This window comes from Plecotus auritus, assembly GCF_963455305.1.
Source record: "Plecotus auritus genome assembly, chromosome: 7".
NCBI lineage: Eukaryota > Metazoa > Chordata > Mammalia > Chiroptera > Vespertilionidae > Plecotus > Plecotus auritus.
The window spans coordinates 172,940,939-172,955,004 of record NC_137774.1 but is presented as its reverse complement, the minus strand read 5'-3'; the positions used below and the strand labels follow the sequence as shown (position 1 = coordinate 172,955,004).

Sequence of the window (14,066 nt, the reverse complement as noted above, 5' to 3'; positions counted from 1 at the left end):
GCTGGAGTATTTCCCAGGCCCTACCGGACAGGGATTCCGATACACTACAGCTGGCAGCCAGCATTAACTAAACACTTGGAAGTTGCTACGTACATATGGCAAGTCCTGGATACAGATGGCAAGTACTCTCAGAGGCCAAAGAGGTGGTTGATATGGCTTGTTTTCTCCAATCCTTGTCTCATAATGAAAGTTCTGTTGTAAAATATTTATCCCAGTTGTTTATATCCGTTGCTTCATGGTAATACACCCGCACACACACCCGCACACACACCCGCGCACACACATGCTCACGCACTCACTCCGTTGGTAACCTTACTGGAGTAATACTTACAATGATTTCACTGAATAGCCAAGTCCGTTACGCATCAACATCACGGAGCACTGACGCTCAGGTCTGTCCCCTGCCTGTCACTTAGCAACGAAAACCTGTCAGCTTCATTCTGAGGCGTCACAGCTCTCACCCATGAGCCAGCACATGTAAATGCTCTTTATTTCTCTCAGATGCCCTCATATCGCTCAGGCGCATAGTACGTGTCTGTAGACCTCTGATCTCTGAATGTGGCCACGAGAATTTGAAACCTAGGGCTGCTCCGCTGAGCTTTCTATGTTGGTTATTGCAAAAATCCTTCAGAGAACGACAATGAAATAGAGCCTTCAAATTCCTTGGAACTTCAAACCCCGTTTTTCATTTTCCTAGCATGTCCCCCTCCCCTCCTTGCTAAGGTTGCTCTTGGTAAGTAACCTTTTACCAGACGGCCTGCTTACGGTGCTATCCGGCTCATGGCTTGCTCTCTGCCTGCATCGGGAGTCCCTTCCCGCTCACCAGTTGTAGGCTCAGCCATCCAATGGCCTCCTCTGCCCCCCAGCACACTAACACCATCAAGGCCAAACTAATTAGATAGCATGCTCCATGGACACGCACCAACATGGCATGCTGGACTTAAATGGAAGGGTATCATTGGAAAGAAAGCAATCCATACTGCTTTGGAACAATTGCAGGATGTGAATGTTTTGGGGTTCCTAAATTCTGTAAGGACAGATTAAACATGCATTGTTTTCTATTGTGTTCACTCTGTGTTGCAAGCTATGAACAAAATCCTACCAGTAATACGGCGATACAGTACTTATGTATAAAACGTTTTTGGCCTTTAATAGAGCTGTAACTCTAATCCCCACTGCAGCTTAAATCCATGCCCCGTGTGAGTCCACTTTTCTAGCCATGAGGTGTGGACGTGTGTGTGACGGCAAAGAGAAGGGCATTCAGAGAATTCAGTACGGTACCCAGGGACCCATGGCTACGGGGTGGCCTGGAATGAGAGCTCACCCAGGGCCCACAGTGGTCCCTAACTATTGCTGCTTATCCTTCAGTTTATATATGCTGATATACATTTGATTCACTTTATAATTTTTTAAAAATATATTTTATTGATTTTTTACAGAGAGGAAGGGAGAGGGACAGAGAGCTAGAAACATCGATGAGAGAGAAACATCGATCAGCTGCCTCCTGCACACCTCCCACTGGGGATGTACCCGCAACCAAGGTACATGCCCTTGACCCGAATCGAACCCGGGACCCTTCCACTGAGCCAAACCGGTTTCGGCTGATTCACTTTATAATTTATCCTGATTCCAAATGAGCGTGTTATTCCAACAGTCATATATTACAGGGTTGTTTTTTTCCTGGCATATAACCATAATCTGGTTCATACTTAGAATGAAATATATCACTTGTCATAATCTCTCCTATGTAATAAAATATCTTTTAATACAAATATAACCACATTTAATGATCCCTTCTTGTTTAGCTTTGTATAAGATGTGTGGCTGTAAGCTCTACCACAAGCATGTATTTTGATTCTAATCTGAATTTATTTATCTCTACCCTGCCTCTTCACAAATGGATTTGAGGAGAAGTTAGAATTTTTAAACTTGCGGATTCAATGGTCTAACTTAGCCACCGACTGTCATAACTTGGTGTGCGTATCGAGTAAGCAAGCCGTGTTAACCTCGTGGGGTCTTCACTGGCAATAACCCTCTTCATTTTTTCCACGTTCAGTGTGGAGAAACTCACTGAGATAGCTCGCTATCACATTGAAACGTCTACGAAAATTCAGAACGAACTTTATTTAGACCAGGACGGCTTCTTCATTAACGGCGACATCAAAGTCTTCCCCGACCCCCCTCCTCCGGTTCGCCCTCCGCCCGTGGAGAGGGAAGAGAACGGCACCCTGACCATCGAGCAGCTGGACACTCTGCGAGACCAGTTCTCAGACATCGCACCCAAAGGTAGGAAAGGCCGTGGCTCTGAAAAGAGCACAAAGCAGGTCAGGGTTCGCCTGGATCAGGGGTGGGCAAACTTTTTGACTCGAGGGCCACAATGGGTTCTTAAACTGGACCGGAGGGCCGGAACAAAAGCATGGATGGAGTGTTTGTGTGAACTAATATAAATTCAAAGTAAAGGAGCGGAGGGGAGAGCAAGAGAACCCTCCGCTCTTTCGGCTTCACGGGCCGGATAGAACAGCCGAACGGGCCAGATCCGGCCCGCGGGCCGTAGTTTGCCCACGGCTGGCCTGGATGCTGATCACTTGCCCACGAGCACAATCAGCCCTCTGGGATGGCCCGGCCCCCACGTGAGCCCTTGCTATGTTATAGTCCATCTCTCATTTGCTTCGTGCAACACAGATCTGAATTTAACAAACGGAAGAAAAGCAGTGATTAACGCTTTGGCCTGGTGGGGGTCCTCATTCCCGGCTGGTGAGTTGGTAAATTGGAGCTGTGCTCCACTCGGCAATTGGGAGACAGCTTCGTGTGCACTTCTACGTTAGGCTTTGTATTGGGATTGCGAGTTTGTGGAAGTGGATTTTGAAGGTTATCAACCACTCTGAATCCCTTTCGGAAGGGACCTTAGTAGCTATGATGGTAACCATAATGCGTGCTTGGATGCAACCTTAAAAACAGAGTTTGTATTTCAACCAAAAGTTTAAAAATAAATAACAAAAAGCAGCTATAACTTGACTTGTGTATGTCTCAGAGTAACTCTAGAGACCCTTGGGACTAAAAGATGTCAACTGATACAGTTATCTATTTTGAGAGTATGGTGGAGTACAACAGCTTTCAAAGTATGGTAGAAAGGGGAAGGAAGGGAGAAGAAAGACAGGGAAGCAGGGAGGGGAGATGGAGGGAGTTATATTTTTAACAAAGTAGGTGTAAAAGGAAAACCACTTTCCCTGGGGACTCGGAGTGAAATTTGCATAGGCACGCGAAAAAGAAAACCTAAACGTCTATTTAGGTTCTTTCTGGGACAGAATATGAACTTTGTAAAAGTCCTCGAGGATGAAAAGCAAAGGAGGATCAGTGTGCAGGGAGGTCGGCCAGGCAAAATTTTGTGCAACTGCACATTGGAGGGAGGAACTGAAAGAAGGGAAGAGTGATTTCATGGCAAGGTTACCGGGGGGATTGAACGTTGGGGAACAGTTACTAGGAAGTGTGTGTATGTGAGGCATGAGTGGGGATGTTTCAGGAAAGGGCTGCTGCTCTGCTGCTCCTTCCCCCTCTGCATGAGCTGCAGGCGAACGGATGGGGAGGCCTCCTCTGTCTGGGGAGCCACCTCCACCCACCCCAGCTGGGGACTCACTAGGAACCCCGGTTTTACGGATGCTGGTTGGTCTTAATGCAGAATTTCCAAGGCTGTATAATACTGAGGGACTTGTGGATGTTGATGGTTCAAAATGAGTTATGGTCCATGAGCAAGCAGTTCAATGCCTTTTCTTTATTATGAACGCAAGCATGCCATTTGGGAAAAAGTACCTATTGCATATTTTGCTTCTTAAGGACATGGAAAATACTTTGCACAGCATTTGGGTCGTCTACCAAGAGAAGTAATCTTCCATGCTGCTGTTTCTGCTAATGTTATACAGGGAAGGCAAACAATAGTTATTCCACTTCCTGTGCCCCAGAGTCACCGAATTAGAGGTTCTCTCATGGCACCTTCAAGTCAAGCTGCAGATATTGGCACGGCCCCCACCCCTACCCTGAGCAAATCCAGCGATTACCACCCACTCCTTCTCCCCCGCCCCCCAGCCCCGGAAAGCATCCCCAGACTTTCACCTTCCCTCCATATTTCTGTGACTGCTGTTCAGTGCCTTAAATGACTCATGCCTTTCTGTCTTTTACATGATGTCTTTTGTCATATTCCTTCCCAGAGTTAGAAAACAATCTGTTATGATACTCTTCATTGTATTTACCCCACCACGCTACGCTATCGAAAGGCAATCTCGGTGGAAGTAGTAGCAAATTGGAAACGGTGGAGCAATTGTCAGGAGGTGGTACATTTCTAAATGTGTGATCCACAGAACTTCCTGCTTGAGTTTTAAAATTGCTATTATTTCTAAACTAAAAGAAATAGGAGCTTTTTCTTACACTATTTCATATACGCCACCACAACCCAGGGTATTTCAAATGCAGACTTCAAGCTCATTAAAATATATAAAATAAAATGAACACGGGATGGATTTTTTTTTCTAGGAAAAGAGCATACATATTTGCACATAACAGTCATTGTGTTACTAGACCTGCAGTAAGATTATTTTTAGCAAATTTACATGAATGATGTAAATAGAGTGATAAAGGCTAACTTAATGATGTTAATATTAATCTACATAAATAAAATTATAGAAGGAAATAGATAATCTTTGATTAAAACAAGTGACTGGTATTTTCAATACTTGTGAGTAGTTACTCTCTGTATATAAATGGCAAAAACTAAAGCTTAAGGGGTTTTCTGCTGAATATTAGCTGATCTACTTGATCTTACTAGCCTTGGCCTGTGTGGCTCAGTTGGTTGGAGCATCAGCCCATGCACTGGAAGGTCGTGGGTTCCATTCCTGGTCAGGGCACATACCTAGGTTGTGGGTTCAATCCCCAGATGGGGCAAGTACAGGAGGCAATCGATTGATGTTTCTCTCTCTTCCTTTCTCTTTCTCCCTCCCTCCCTCCCTCCCTCTCTAAAGATCAATTTAAAAAATAGTTCTTACTAAAGATAATGTAAAATTGAAAATGCATCATGTACTCTAATGCTTATATTCAACATTCCTTTCCTGGTCAAATTCTGCTGCTTGTGATGATTCTAAATCTCCTTTGGTGAAGGTAGTAATTAGACATAAAATATCATTTCTTAATATGAGTGTCATAAATAGGCTGGGGGAAATGACCTTATGTGTGATAATCAGACAAGGCCATGCTAAATGCAACGGAACAACTCGTGCTAGCATTTTTCTTGCTGCCTGGCGGCCTGCACACCTTAGTATCTTAAGAGCAGCGTAAGTAAGAGGCAGTCCCTGAATCAGCAAGACATTTGTCCCATCGACGTCTGTCTCAGGCATCACTCCCACGAGCATACTCCCAACGGAGAGGGGATTTAGTGAGTATTTTCTGAATTTTATAAAAGCCAATATTGGCATGGCATCAGAAGCTAAGCATCAAACCCCATGCTAGCATGGCTGGATGGGTAAGTAGATTCACTAATGGGTAAGAGGGGTCTGACAGCTCTTTTCAAATCCACTCTTGTCAAATGACTGCAATATGATCTTGGGCTAGTTAACCTCTCTATCTCACTTTCCTCATCTGTAAAATGGGTAACTAATGGGGTTATTATGACTATTATAGTAATTGATACACATAAACTGCTGAGGAAGTGTCTGGTACCTAGAATGTACAATTTAAGTGTAACCTAAATCATTTAATTATATAAGTACAATATTAATGCAAATTATTCTTATTATTATTCAAAATGTTAGCTCAGCATCCTGAAGGTGCATATACCCTACTAGCACCTGCAGCAGTACCCTAGAACACATCCAGAAAAAATTACATCACCTGTTCGAATTAAACCCTGGGCTATGTGGCTGGCTCCCCGGGGACCGCAAGCATCCCAAACAAAAACACTCACTTTGGTGTGGCAGTAGCTCTGGGTCGGTACAGCCTGTCTCTAAACAGCAAGTGCCAAGCACATCAGAAAGACAGCCCTTATCCAGGGGAAGCAATTTGGAGTCTGCAGAAACGGGAACACTTTAGCAATGTCCTCTGTCCCCATTTAAACCATAAGAACTCCTTTCTCTTGTAAGCCTGTCAGCACTCCACGTAATGCCTGCAGAGATGCAGGTCAGCGGGTCCAGCAGATCTGACCCTCACTCCTTCCTCAGGAGAGGCAGCGTTCAGTGCAGTGGTCCAAGGCCTCTCGCATTGTTCTGAGAACTGACGAGGACCCCCTCCCCCCGCAAACCCCTCTGGGAGACCCTTAGCGTCAGGGACTGGCCTCAGAGGGCACCATGTCAGAGCTCCAGGCTGTGGTGGCTAATTACCATCATTCAGCTCCTTGGTCTTAGAGGAACTCAAGGGAGGCAGTAGTCATGGCCGCCCGGGTGGTCAGCCCAGAGGTTGGCTGGCAGGAGACTCCTGGACGGAAGCTTCCAGGAAGAGAAGCAGGGCAGGGCCTGCCAGGCACCGGAGATTTTGAGGTGGCATGACGTATTTAGGGAACAGCACCCAGACCAGCTGGGGCAAGAGGCAGGAGGTGAGGACCACAAAGAGGTTGTGGTCAAGTCGTGAAGTCTCAAGTGGCTTGCAAAGGGCACGAAAGAGGAGGGTTACCCAAGGCGTGTGGCGCCGAGGGACGAGGAGCAGGGATGGGAGGAGGAGGAGACCAGGAGAGCAGCGGGGGCTACTCCATCTACAAAGCCGCCACCAGCCCGCAGGCGGGAGCAAGGGCGCCTGGCTCGTTGCCTGTGAGGAGGTAGGTGTGTGCGCTGGGCTCTCTGCCTGCAGAGAGCAACTGGTACTGTAGGGTTTTGCTTTGTGTAATTTTAATTTGTGTGTGCCTCCATCAGGGAAGTATATACTCCGCTCTCTGACAGGTCGTCACAGATGAGACCTTTGGGGGGAAGGAAAACATGAGGCATGAATCCCAGCTGCTTTACAAAACCCCCTGACGGGCCCCAAAGCCTGACGCCCTTTTGTAACAAGGAGGCTATGCAGCTGCCGGAGAAGTGCGGGAGAGAAGAGACATCCATGGCAGATTTTTTTTAAAATTTATTTCAGAAAGAGAAAGGGAGAGAGAGGAAGAGAGAGAGAGAGAGAGAGAGAGAGAGAGAGAGAGAGAGAGAGAGAGACATCAATGATGAGAGAGCATCACTGATCAGCTGCCTCCTGCACACACCCTACTGGGGATCGAGCCCACACACAGGCATGTGCCCTGACCAGGAATTGAACCTTGACCTCCTGGTTCATGGGTCGACGTTCAACCACTGAGCCATACCGGCCGGGCCCAAACCTGATCTTGCAGACACACTGCTGTGCGTACCCTGTTGTTCTTTTTTTTCTCACCATGAAAAGGAAGTGATAGCAAAAACCGTGTTCCTGTAACACATGGAGAAATGGATGCTGGAGTGAAGAATAGCCCCCTTTGCCCTTGTGAGAAACCCGTAATAATGCAGTGGGTAAATATGGGGGGCTGTGGAGTAGGACTGCCTGCTAGTGAACCCCAACTCCACCACTATGAGCACTGTGACCCTGGACAAATTAAGTAACCTCTCTGTGCCTTGGTTCTTTGACCCATAAAATGGTGATAATAGTAATTAGTCCATTTCCTTCACTATGAAGTAAGGAGACTGTATTACGAGGATTAAATGACATAAGCCATTGAAAACACTAACCAGGATGCCTGGTCAGTAGTAAGCACGCACTTTGATTTCTTCCAGAAATGATGAGCAAGTGCAGGGGCAGGCATTAAGCAAAACTGGGGGTAGACTTTGGCGGACACTAACAACAATGTAGAGCTGTTTTAAAGGCAGGGATCCTGCAGGCCATCTGAGTTGAGTCACCGAAACACAGAGAAAAATATGGACGCTTGACCACTACCTTCCAAAGAAGAACAATCCATTTTTTTAAATCTAGCTAAAAAAAAAAAAAAAAAAAAAAAAAAAAAAGACCCCTGGCTTGTATATGATGAGACCCTAATCCTTATGTTCTGTGGCCTGTGTCCTAAGCATGGAGTGATGTTGAGGGGAAATCAAGTGAGTTCCTTCCACGGCACTGACAACTTTAGGGCTGGGTTTCTCAGAGCACAGCATCCCAGCACAGCATCCCAGCACAGCATCCCAGCACAGCATCCCAGCACAGCATCCCAGCACAGCATCTCAGAGCACAGCATCTCAGAGCACAGCATCCCAGCACAGCATCCCAGCACAGCATCCCAGCACAGCATCCCAGCACAGCATCTCAGAGCACAGCATCTCAGAGCACAGCATCCCAGCACAGCATCCCAGCACAGCATCCCAGCACAGCATCTCAGAGCACAGCATCCCAGCACAGCATCTCAGCACAGCATCTCAGCACAGCATCTCAGCACAGCATCCCAGCACAGCATCCCAGCACAGCATCCCAGCACAGCATCCCAGGACAGCATCCCAGAGCACAGCATCCCAGCACAGCATCCCAGCACAGCATCCCAGGACAGCATCCCAGAGCACAGCATCCCAGCACAGCATCCCAGCACAGCATCCCAGGACAGCATCCCAGCACAGCATCCCAGCACAGCATCCCAGCACAGCATCCCAGCACAGCATCCCAGCACAGCATCTCAGAGCACAGCATCCCAGCACAGCATCCCAGCACAGCATCTCAGAGCACAGCATCCCAGCACAGCATCCCAGCACAGCATCTCAGAGCACAGCATCCCAGCACAGCATCCCAGCACAGCATCCCAGCACAGCATCCCAGCACAGCATCCCAGCACAGCATCCCAGGACAGCATCCCAGCACAGCATCCCAGCACAGCTCAGGCCGGGGCTTCATTGATGGGAGCAGCAGATGGTCCTCCGGTGAACAGAGCCTCCACGGAGCTGGCAGCGGGGACCATGAGCCAAGTAACCCTGGGCAAGTCCAGAACTTACTCCGATCCTGCCATGCTATCACCAAGACCCGACGGCCCCTCCGAGATTCTATTTGGATGTGCAAGTTGGCTGATACGAAGGGTGTCGATATTGGCCGGTGTTCCAAGCTAACAAGTCAGAACATTTACATATCTTATTGCTAAAGGAGAACGGGGGGATCTAAGAGAGAAACCAGAGAGAAGTAAGTTTTTCTCTGTCCTCAGGGATCGGCTCTCAGCCAGAGCCACGGAGGACGCCGAACTTGTCTATGTGCACTTTGCACATGGAAGGTGCATTGCCAGCTCGCTGGGGTACAAACAGTAGAAAGAAAGGATCCTCTGGCCATCAAAACTGCCACTGAGAAAATTCTGGAGAGAAATCTTCAGCTGAGGCTGTCAGACCAAGACTGGGCAAGGAAGCTCGTTGGTTTTGGAAGTGATGGTGCCTCTGGCTCAGAGGGAGAAAACAGCGGGGTGGCCCTGCTTTTAAGAGAAATCCAGCCACGTGTGCTGGCTGTGTATTGCTTAGCACATCACCTTGAACTTTCTCACGAGGCAGAGTTGCAGAGCGTTCCCCTGTACAACGGTGTCAGAGACCTCCTCCACAGCACCTGTCACTTCTATCAAGGTCACCGCCACCTAAGAGCTCCCTGGTAACTGCGCTCAGAGGCCTTCACCTTCATCCTGTGATGCCTCCTAGGGTCAGAGGCAGGGGTGGCTGCAGGATTACAGGCAGCCCTCCAGACCTTTCGCAAGGGACACCCTGCAATTGTCCAGCAACGGCATTCAGTGAGTAATTATGAACTAACACGCTATTTTAGTTTTTCAGAATAATAGAAAATATTTTTTTAATCTGTGATTCTTTTTTTTAATTTAATAAATCTTTATTGTTCAGATTATTACAATTGTTCCTCTTTTTTCCCCCCATAGCTCCCCTCCACCCGGTTCCCATCCCACCCTCTCTCTTTAACTCCCCCCCCCACTGTCCTCATCCATAGGCGTACGATTTTTGTCCAGTCTCTTCTTGAATCCCCACACCCCTTTGCCCCCCCCCCGCCCCGAGAATTATCAGTCCACTTCCTTTCTATGCCCCTTATATTCACCAGTTTATTCTGTTCATCAGATTTTTTTACTCACTTGAATTTTAGATTCACTTGTTGATAGACATGTATTTGTTGTTCATAATTTTTATCTTTACCTTTTTCTTCTTCCTTTTCTTAAAGAATACCTTTCAGCATTTCATATAATACTGGTTTGGTGGTGAAGAACTCCTTTAGCTTTTTCTTATCTGTGAAGCTCTTTATCTGACCTTCAATTCTGAATGATAGCTTTGCTGAGTAGAGTAATCTTGGTTGTAGGTTCTTGCTATTCATTACTTTGAATATTTCTTGCTACTCCCATCTGGCCTGCATAGTTTCTGTTGAGAAATCCGCTGACAGTCGTATGGGTGCTCCCTTGTAGGTAACTAACTGTTTTTCTCTTGCTGCTTTTAATATTCTCTCTTTGTCTTTTGCTCTTGGCATTTTAATTATGATGTGTCTTGGTGTGGTCCTCTTTGGATTCATTTTGTTTGGGGTTCTCTGTGCTTCCTAGACTTGTAAGTCTATTTCTTTCACCAGGTGGGGGAAGTTTTCGGTCATTATTTCTTCAAATAGGTTTTCAGTATCTTGCTCTCTCTCTTCTTCTGGCACCCCAATAATTCAGATGTTGGTACGCTTGAGGTTGTCCCAGAGGCTCCTTACACTATCTTCATATTTTTGGATTCTTTTTGCTTTTTGCTTTTCTGGTTGAGTGTTTTTTGTTTCTTTGTATTTCAAATCTTTGACTTGATTCTTGCGATCCTCTAGTCTGCTATTAGATCTCTGTATAATATTTTTTATTTCAGTCAGTGTATGCTTAATTTCTAGTTGGTCCTTTTTTATATCCTCGAGGGTCTCGCTAAATTTATCGGCCTTTTCTAGGAAATTCTTGAAAAACCTTATAACTGTGGTTTTGAACTCTATATCCAGTAGTTTGCTTTCCTCCATTTCTTTCATTTGTGATCTGTTTCTTTGTCTCCGCATTTTGGCTGCTTCCCTGAGTTGATAGAGTAGCTTTGTGTGCTAGGTGTCCTATAGGGCCCTGTGGCTCAGCCTCCCCAGTTACCTGAGGTGGACACTCTTGGTGCACCCCTTTGTGGGCTGTGTGCACAGTCTTGTTGTAGTTAAGCCTTGATTGTTGTTGGTATCACTGGGAGGAATTGACCTCCAGCTGTGAGGATCAGCTATATCTATGCTGGGAGAACTTCTGTGCTGGAGACACCCTTATGGGAGAAAACTTGCAAAAGCCTTTGTGCTCAGCTTGGATGAGGTGGAGTCTCAGGAAGGAGCAGACAGCATTGGTTTCCCGTCAGCCCTGCCCTAATAGGCCCCTGTGTCTCAGTGTCCCATGGTAATCGCTGCAATCACCTCTGAGAGAAAGCCACCCTCAAGTTTCGCCCACTGCCAGATAGTCCAGTTTCTCCCCGAATGAGTCTGGGTCCCCAGAGTCTTGCCCGGAACTGGAGTTCAGTGCAGTCGGGAGCTTTTGTCTCCCTCCCGCTTGAAAAAGCCAGCCATGTACTCAGTTGCCCGCCCTCTCCACGCGCGCGCCTCAGTACCTCTGCCTTTTGCAGTTCCTCTGAGTCTCAGTTTGCTTTTCTCTTTCCTTCGACAGTCCAGTTTCACCCCATATGAGTCTGGGTCCCCAGAGTTTCACCCTGTATGAGTCTGGGTCCCCTGGAGTTCAGCACAGTTGGGAGCTTTTGTCTCCCTCCCACTTGAGAAGCCAGCAGCGCACTCAGTTGTCTGTCCTCTCGGCGCACGCCTCTCAGTACCTCTGCCTCCTGCAGCTCCTCTGAGTCTCAGTGTGCTTTTCTCTTTCCTTCTAGTTGTAGAATTTCCAATCAGCCAGCCTTCCTGTGGTTCTGGATGATGTCCCATTTTGCCTTTTAGTTGTAGTTTTGAAATGGTTGTGCAAGGCAGCAGTTTAGGTGTTTACTTATGCTGCCATCTTCTAATGTGTCTAGAAAATATTTTTATTGAGCAATTTGAAATAATAATTTGGAGAATGATACACCACTCTTTTACTCCCAACCTGTGTTACAGACAGGTGAAGGCAGAAGTCATACCAGTCGTGAGAAAGCCAAAGGACTTCTAGGGTTCCTTCTCCGAGCAGTCATTGTTAGCTTTGTTCATTTCCTGGTGGATGTCATTCATGAGCTTAGCATTCTGTCCCATGTCAGCCAAAGCGAAAATGCTTCAATCGCGGATGTATTTGCTACCTTGGAGTCGACATGGGAAATGCTCTGAACGTGTCAGACAAGGTGAGGAGTTGGGGATGATCTCTTAGGAAACTGTTTGCCAGGGGCTTTTCTGTTTAATGGTTATGTGAGAATTTTGTTTCTCCCCAGCCCAGAGCCTGGAGAACTAGGGTGGCTTCAGTCGCACACTTTCATGGTAACTGCCTCAAAGGAAAAGGAAACTTTTCTGGTGTGAGAAACACGGTTTTGACACATCTTGTCACGAGGCTGCAAGGCTGTTTCAGAGATGCCAGCCACGATGTGGTGAAGGCAGCCGTGACTGGAAGCTTTAAATCGTGGCCCACAAAGATCAGTCAAGGTAACCTGTATGCGCTGACTCTGAACCTACGGTTCTTTGATCGTCTGCATGAGTGCTTTTTCTAGAAGTAACTTTTCGTTTGTATATTGATGGCAGAATTCAGAGATAAAGAGGTGTCCGTCCTGATGGCACATTATGGACCAGTATTGGCAGCTGCCAATGTGCAAGTCGATGAAGTGCCAACTGCGTGGAGCGTGCTGAAATTAGAGACTTATGCTGGGTAAGTATCAGCAAACTAGCTGATCCTTACAAATATTAGGGTAAAACTTGGGAGTCTCAGTCTTGCACATTTTTCACCTTCCCTCCTAGGTTACAGGACATCCGCGAACTGACCTGAGATGTTGTGACTTCGGCTTGCTTACACAGATATCCAAATACCCTGACCATAGTGGACCTCGTGCTGACCCTCCTGGCAAACTCAGCAGGGCTTTCACCAGATGCAATGCACCAAGTCCCAGAGGCATGCCAAGGTCAAAGCTGATGGCATGTCAGATCTCCTGACTATTCAACTGAATTCTCCAGATGTTAATAACGTTGACCCCAGGAAAGCCAACCATTTATGGAATATGAGAACACTATCCTCAGCTGGTGACACAAGACCTAACTCGGATTGCTCATCCAACTCAGGAAGCCGTGATGAAAGTGACTAGTAATATGACAAATGTTGACTTCATCTTTGATTATAGCAGAAACAAAAATATTATTTTCAAGCCTGAAATATGAAAGTAAAACCATCGCCGGTCTTCGCATCAAAGACAAAAGGCATTTGGTATCTCCCAAGCATACACAGCAAAAATCCAAAAACTGGTTTTCCAATAACACTCTGATTCTACTTGTATATTCACACATTCTTTCACAGTCTTTGGGTGGAGGTGTATATTTCTAAGCAATGGTGTTATTTTTATGTCATCTTTCTGAGAGTTATGTGGACAGATCAGATCACTATATGCCTTGTCATTTAAGTAACAGGATAAATATTAAAATAGTTATTTTACAGTTCACACTTTGGTAAAGTATGAACTGGTATGTCCCCAGGTAAAGAGTTCCTATGTAACTAGAAGTAGTGTCATGCATCCCTGGCCAGTGTGGCTCAGTTGGTTGGAGTGTCCTCCTGTGCACAAAAAGGTTGTAGGTTCAATCCCAGGTCCAGGCTCACCTCATTGGGAAGCAATCAATCAATGTTTCTCTCTCTCTCTCTCTCTCTCTCTCTCTCTCTCTCTCTCTCTCTCTCCCTCCGTTTCCTCCCTCCCTCCCTCCCTCTGCTTTCCTCCCTTTCTCCTCCCGCCTTTCCTTTCCCTCTAAAAAAAATCAATGAAAAAAATGTATTGCCTTACAACACTTTGCTTGCACCATGGCTATTAGAGACAGTGGAAATATTTTCTACATCTACCAGAATTTTTAAGTATTTTGAGCCTCTTCATGGTTTCAAAAGAGGTTTTTTTATGGTTTTATATTGAGGAACATGAATGGTTTATTTCTAACTTACCTGAAAACCAGTGTTA

The 14,066-nt window shown here is 46.4% G+C and overlaps 2 protein-coding genes across 2 annotated transcripts in view; both read left to right on the top strand.

The window, feature by feature from the left end:
• LOC308255281 (sperm flagellar protein 2-like) overlaps window positions 1-14,066 on the top strand; it is a gene marked incomplete at its 3' end in the record, with an annotated part of 136,593 nt that overhangs the window by 98,901 nt on the left and 23,626 nt on the right. Inside the window, exon 29 of the mRNA XM_080682505.1 lies at window positions 2,057-2,286. Coding sequence (XP_080538631.1) covers window positions 2,057-2,286 — 230 coding nt within the window. The remainder of the gene's footprint in view (window positions 1-2,056; window positions 2,287-14,066) is intronic.
• On the top strand, window positions 12,240-13,010 carry LOC308254608 (uncharacterized protein; the record flags this gene model as incomplete). Its single annotated transcript, XM_080680852.1, has 4 exons — window positions 12,240-12,269; window positions 12,357-12,564; window positions 12,661-12,784; window positions 12,874-13,010. 4 exons carry the CDS (start codon window positions 12,240-12,242, stop codon window positions 12,899-12,901), a joined length of 390 nt encoding a protein of 129 aa, XP_080536978.1. The 3' UTR covers window positions 12,902-13,010.